Source organism: Haplochromis burtoni, unplaced genomic scaffold (assembly GCF_018398535.1).
Source record: "Haplochromis burtoni strain Fernald_Lab_line unplaced genomic scaffold, NCSU_Asbu1 Contig_222, whole genome shotgun sequence".
NCBI classification, from domain to species: domain Eukaryota; kingdom Metazoa; phylum Chordata; class Actinopteri; order Cichliformes; family Cichlidae; genus Haplochromis; species Haplochromis burtoni.
In genome coordinates this window covers 1,023,221-1,029,586 of record NW_024582583.1, presented here as the reverse complement: position 1 = coordinate 1,029,586, position 6,366 = coordinate 1,023,221, and the positions used below count along the sequence as shown (strand labels likewise).

The 6,366-nt window shown below is 45.6% G+C and overlaps 1 protein-coding gene across 2 annotated transcripts in view; it reads right to left on the bottom strand.

Moving 5' to 3' along the window:
* The window catches only part of LOC102304401 (calmodulin-like protein 4), a 10,091-nt gene continuing 3,725 nt past the window's right edge, over nucleotides 1–6,366 (bottom strand). For both annotated transcript variants that reach the window (XM_005936974.2, XM_005936973.3), the window contains 3 exons: nucleotides 5,831–5,971; nucleotides 4,612–4,800; nucleotides 1–358 (listed from right to left, as the gene is read on the bottom strand). In XM_005936974.2, the coding sequence (XP_005937036.1) occupies nucleotides 261–358; nucleotides 4,612–4,800; nucleotides 5,831–5,971 (428 nt within the window). In that variant the 3' untranslated portion in view covers nucleotides 1–260. The remainder of the gene's footprint in view (nucleotides 359–4,611; nucleotides 4,801–5,830; nucleotides 5,972–6,366) is intronic.

The window sequence follows — 6,366 nt, the reverse complement described above, 5'->3', positions numbered from 1 at the left end:
AAAAGGTTTTATTTTTACTGTGTGTTGTGCGTCAGATGGTCCCTTTGTTTTCTTTCTCTTCTAATAGAAATAAGGCGGCTGCTCTTCCAGCTGCAAATATTCCTTCTCACCAGTCAAGCCTTTTATTTGTCACATGCAAAGTTTGCAGCTGCAGTGAAAGACGGACCTGCCTCCAAACGTCTGACTTTATCTAGACTCTGACTACGTGGAGACGCTTGAGCACGTTGTTTTCGACAGCAGCGAGGATGTCAGTTGTGACGTCAGTGCTTTCTGTGGCAGCGTGTCGCCACTTTAGCGAACTGCTCGCAGTGGACCCGCCCATCTGCTCCGACACCCGCCTCCTGCAGCAGCTCGTCCACTGAAAACACAGACACAGCTGTCAATCACAGTTAACTCATTTGTCCAGATGTAATAGAAACCTGTAGAAAGTGTGTCTCCATTCTTCTCCCTGTCAGCAGCTCCAGTTTTAGAAAAGCAAACCAATCATCAGCCTTTGTCTGTGATTAGAAGGAAATTCTGATATTTAGTTTTATATTCTGTTTCAGGGCCATATAAGCATGAAGCATATTTATTCTGATCATTCAGGTTGTCCTGAATAAAATGATGTATATTAGTTGCCAATTTCTTTAAATAAAGTTCTCATTAAAACCCTTTACAGAGAATTTCACAGGTCCCACATGACGGCGTGTGACAGGGTATCAGTATAAACTCAGCCTCCTACAACATTTCCAAGAACCTCGCCACCATGCTAGCTCCCCACCAACTCTACCAACAAGGTCCAGAAACTTGCACTGGATCCAGATGAAACCATTGTGTCCTCTGATGTGGTCTCAGTCTTGTATCCCTACAACCGAGGCAGCAGAGACTGTCAGGAAACAACTGCAGACAGAAAACAGAACCAGCTTCACCTCCACAACGAGGGTTTTTACAGACACAAACATGGATGTGTCATGGGCTCCCTGGTGTGTCCAACCTTTGAAATGGTAAATGGCTGTATTTGTATAGCTTCACTCGTCCCTAAGGACCCCAAAGCGCTTTACATATCCAGTCATCCACCCATTCACACACTGGTGATGGCAGCTACATTGTAGCCACAGCCACCCTGGGGCGCACTGACAGAGGCGAGGCTGCCAGACACTGGCGCCACCGGGCCCTCTGACCACCACCAGAGGGCAACGGGTGAAGTGTCTTGCCCAAGGACACAACGACCGAGACTGTCCACAGCCGGGGCTCGAACCGGCAACCTTCCGATCTACAAGGCGAACTCCCAACTCTTGAGCCACGATCGACCGTCGTTTACATGCAGGAAGGGACAGCACCTAGCCGATGATACCGATACATGGACGACACCTGGGTCGAAATCAAACCCTAAGAAGTGGAATCAACTCTGGATAGAAACATCAAATACACCAGGGAAGACACAAAGATAATAGTGCCATGAACACTGAGGACAATGGAAACCTCAACACTGAAGTCTATGGAAGCCCACACACACGGACCAGTACCTCCTCTCTGGCTCCCATCACCCTCTGGAACACAGACTTGGAGTAACAGGACCCAACACCAGGCAGAACATGTTCCCTCTAAGCCTGAAGGGAGAAAGAAGGAACGCACACGTAAAGGAAGCATGTGTAACATGTGGTTCTCATCAAATCAGCAAAGATGCAGAAAAAAGAAGATCAGACACCAGCTGTGGAGGATGAGAAGGACAAACAGAACAACGCTTCATCCCTGATGTAGGAGGTTATCAGAGAAACTCAGGAGAGTCTCGACATCCCAGTGCACTTCAGACCACGCTACACACTCAGACACAAACTAAACAGCGTAGTGTAGCAGTGCAGTGAGGAGTGCTCAGACACTGGAGACACCAAACAGCCTCTCGATAAAGCCGTGGCATTTATGAAGAAGTCTTCACAAACTAAAGGACGTCCTGTTTCCTTCTTTTTTCCAGCTCCAGGACCTGAATGACTGTGAACCTACATGGATGTAAAGACATGAAGAGTGGCTCGAGATTTTTGCAAAGTGCTACACAACATATGTTTGACATTGAGTAATAGATCCTTTCATTGAGTTTTCATAGAAAGTCATATCTGTTCATAAATGTTGCCTTACAGCCTGTGTTGGGTTTTTTGGCATCGCAGATGAAACTGATAACAGCCGAGTGCTTGAACACCACCACAGGAGAAGCTGAAGCTGCTACGTTATTCAGCAAAAATAAATATTAATGTAATATGCTGTTAAAAAAGTAACAGCACAGCCAGGCCAAATGCTGAAGTTCTCCAAATTCATCAGTTACAAAAAGTATTTGAAGGTTTTCTATGATGCCTTTTTCTTCCCTCGGTGGGATTTTGGGGCTCTTGGTGTTTCATAACCTCCATCTCTTCTTTCTGAGCCATTCCTTGGTGTATTTGTTAGCGTGCTGAGCATCATTATTACTTTCAAACTTGGACTTTTGTTTTAACTTTCGGACAGATAGCCTCACGCTAGCTTCAAGCACTCTTTGATATGAAAGAGCATTTCTTCCATCGGGCTCCACAGTTGTTTTTGGATTTCAGCGCCTTTAGTCTGCGCTAAAAACATCGATGGTCTGTTTCAGCCAAACAAGTCTATCTTTAATTAGTCGTGCAGAGCGCTTTCTTCCAAAGAGGCGGCTCTTTGAAAGCACAGTGTGCTCAGTGCAAAATAGTTTTGCAGTAATATTCTTCTAAATGAGGACAGGCTTCATTTGTTTCTTTTTATTTAAAGTATCACAAAACATGCTCTCCTCAGTCGGGTCAATGCTCCTGGCCGACTCATGACTGTTCTTACAGTGGACTCATCCATTTCAATAACTGGGAGCATTTTTAAATCTCTTTCCAGCTTCTCAACCTTCTCTTTAGAGCGCCTCAGAGAGCTACTTAGATCAAGACATGATGACATAAAATACTTTAATTACCAATAAGACCGACATGTTTCATGAGCTTTTTGACTGAACTTAAACTAAAGCAGCCATTTCTGTAGTTTTTATATTAAACGTTTCAATAACTATTAGCATTTTTTAAATTAAATTGCATTTTAGCGTTGCACTTTTTTGACCCGTCAGTGACTTGGTGGATGTGTTGATCAAACATGGCAGTTCTACTAACAGGCCAATCATTTAAACAGAGATGCAGCCAGTTTGTTTCAGTAATGATGAAAGCAACAGAAAGAAAGAAGGATGGATTAGTGTAAGGTGTTCCCTCTCTCTGGAAACGACACAATCATTCAGATGGATTAGACGCGTCCTCGGGGCAATGACGTGTTCTGATATGAGCTCCTTAAACGACCTTTTATCAGCAGTTAAAGTGGAGAATGGGAACCAGTCAGACGAGTGCAAACCAAAACCCTGCAGGATGTGGAGAAGAACACAAAATATTATGAACCTCCTTATTGCGGCTCCTCCAACCAACGGCCGCGGCAGGCTAAACATGAGGACACAGATGACGCGCAACAGGAAACACATGAGATGCACTTCTGTACTGTTTGCTCCTTTTATTCCACATGGTACTGTCCACTATACGAATCAGCACATGGGATCAAACTATTAAACAAATGCACAGACTGCACAAACAAAATAACTGCAACTCACAAAAAATTCCCCCAATTACTACACCAAACTACAACATCGGCCTGTGGCATAACTTAGTGCATAAACCATACATCAAGTTACAGTCAAGCTGACTCAAGCTGCGGTCGACAGAAGGTGTCCCCTCATGCTCACCCTACTTCTCTGCTCATCAACATCAGGTGCGGTGAACAGGTGAGTGCAACCACATTTATCACCTAACACACCCATGAGTCACGCCCCACGCCGGTGCATCAGTACAGTGATTGCATTTAAACCAACCCACTTAATCAAAAAGGAACAACTCATATGGCTCCTACGCTCCTCGTGTTCATTCCACATGCATAACAGCACGCATTCTTCTTGCTATGTGAGGCTTCAGGTATTAAAGTCTACAGAAACAATCTCGCTCAGCCATCTGTGGGCAACAAAGAAGCAAAATGCTGAGTTGTTGGTTTGTGATGCTGCAGAGCTCTGTTTTCACTGTCACCAACTTCTGTGTAGAAATGGATTAAAAGTCTGAAATGCTGAAAACTGCAGAGCTCGATGAGCAGTAACTTTGCTGCCTGTAACAACACCGTGCACGAGGATTCACTTCCACTTTTGATCTCTGCTCATTAGGTTGTCAAAAGCATGTCTTTGTCCTGTCTTCCTTATCTCACAGCAGATGGCCCCGCCCCTCCCTGAGCCTGGTTCTGTTGGGGGTTTCTTCCTGTTAAAAGGGAGTTTTTCCTTCCCACTGTCGCCAAAGTGCTGCTCATAGGGGGGCATTGTTGGGTTTTTCTCTCTATGTATTATTGTGGGTCTACCTTACAATATAAAGCATATTGAGGCGACTGGATTAACCCTCTCAGGCTCAAATTAAGTTTTTGTTGCTAATGCACAAGAGAATGCCTGCAGTGGTACTTCTGAGTAAAAAAAACTCCTAAAACATGTATGTGTAATCAGGTTGTTAGTTTTTAACTGTTGCAAATCTGCAACGCCTGCCTCGAGAGGGTTAAATGTGAGTGGTTTTAGGAGACACTCACCCTCTTTGTCTGTCAGTTTCTCTCCCAGCCCAGTGAGTTTGGCTCGCAGCTCAGAGGCCAGGATGAAGCCTTTCTGCTCCTTGTCGGCCATCCTCATGGCCTCCAAAATCTCCTGCTCTGGCGCCTCCTGCTGGAGCTGCCGGTGCATGATGCTCAGGAAGGTGGAGAAGTCCAGCTCTCCTTCCCGGTCTGTGAGCAGAAAGAAAACAGAGATCTGCTTTTACTGGCACAAAGAAATGAGGCCACTGCAGGAGAAGGGAAGGGCGGGGGAGAGAGTACCACACAGTGTATATGAAATGAGCAAACACTAAAGCAATAAAAGCAAATGTAAAGAGTGTGGCTGTGAGGTAGCTGCTGACGATATGCAGTTAATTAACCAGAACACACACAGCTTCCTCCAGGCTGATCTCAGTGTGTATGAGAGAAACAAGGAAAAACAAATATCACCTCCTTCATGGAAACGGACACAAATATCAAAACTACAGCAAATTTAAAATTACTCCTCAAACTTTCGCAGCTTTCCAGGAAATCTAAGGTGTCCGTTCAGGGGCGCTGACATGGAAACAGGAGCTTCGTTCAGGCTTGCTGTCTTCTTACAACAATGACTGAATAACTTTTTCTTGATCTCAGGATATTAAAATCTTTATCTTCAGGTAAATCCATTAATCTGTCCACATTGGATCATTTATCTGAGCCCCTTCTGTCAAACATGATGGAAATACCAGCCCAATCTTGCATATCAGGGTCTCATTCCTCTGCCACGTCCTCCACCCGACCCAGCTGAGAGACCTGATCTCAGGGATCTGCCCCGGGGTCTCCAGTCTTTGGAAAATAAGGTGAACATTATCCAAACAGTAACACTCTCCTCCAGGACCTCCACAGCCTCTCGTGAGCATACGGGGAAAAGTGGAGGCCGAGAGAATCGATCATCTGCGTCTCCGACAACTTTTCACATGTTTTTGACTCCGTTGGTGCGGTGAGGAAGATGAAGGCAACACAGGGGACAAAGCAAGCAGGTCAGGTTTGATAAACACAAATGGAGCCATTAAGATCACATGAGGTGATAAATGCTTGGTTTGCTCACTGAAATAGCTGCGCTGCTCGTAGGCTGGTGAGCTGAACTGTTTCATTTCAGCACTTTCCCTGATTTGAGTTATTACTGCGTCACCTCAGAAATCAGAAATAAGGAGTCAGAAGGATGATTTCGGGAATACTCTACCCATGTTGTGGCTCAGGAGGTGGCGCTGGACCTCGGAGGGGGTGGGGCTCGACCCCAGGCATCGCATCACTGTTATCAGCTCCTTGGCTTCGATCTTGCCTTTCCGCTGGCGGTCGTACAGCGAGAAACACTCCTTAAACTCTGCGGACACATGAACACGTTACACACATGTGCAGGAGTCCACATTGTTGCTTTGTCATGTGGACAGAGCGGGATCAGTGATGTCAGCAGGCCTCAGCCTGAGTACGTCACCTGCTGGGAGAAGGTGGATGATGCTAACAAGGTGCAAAGGAAACTAAAGAGCAACTTCAGCCTTCACTCCTGAGACAAACGTGTTAAACTTCACTCACAGCTCCTCCAGAGGCAGCGAGACCGATCGGACACGCGTGCACATCCCATCTGCTGCAAATGAGCCTCAAAGGCGCCTTTATCTTTCTGTACCAAGGTTACATCTGTTCACATACTACAGTGGATGCAAAAGTATTCGGCCCCCTTGAACTTTCCCACATTTTGTCACATTACAGCCACAAACATGA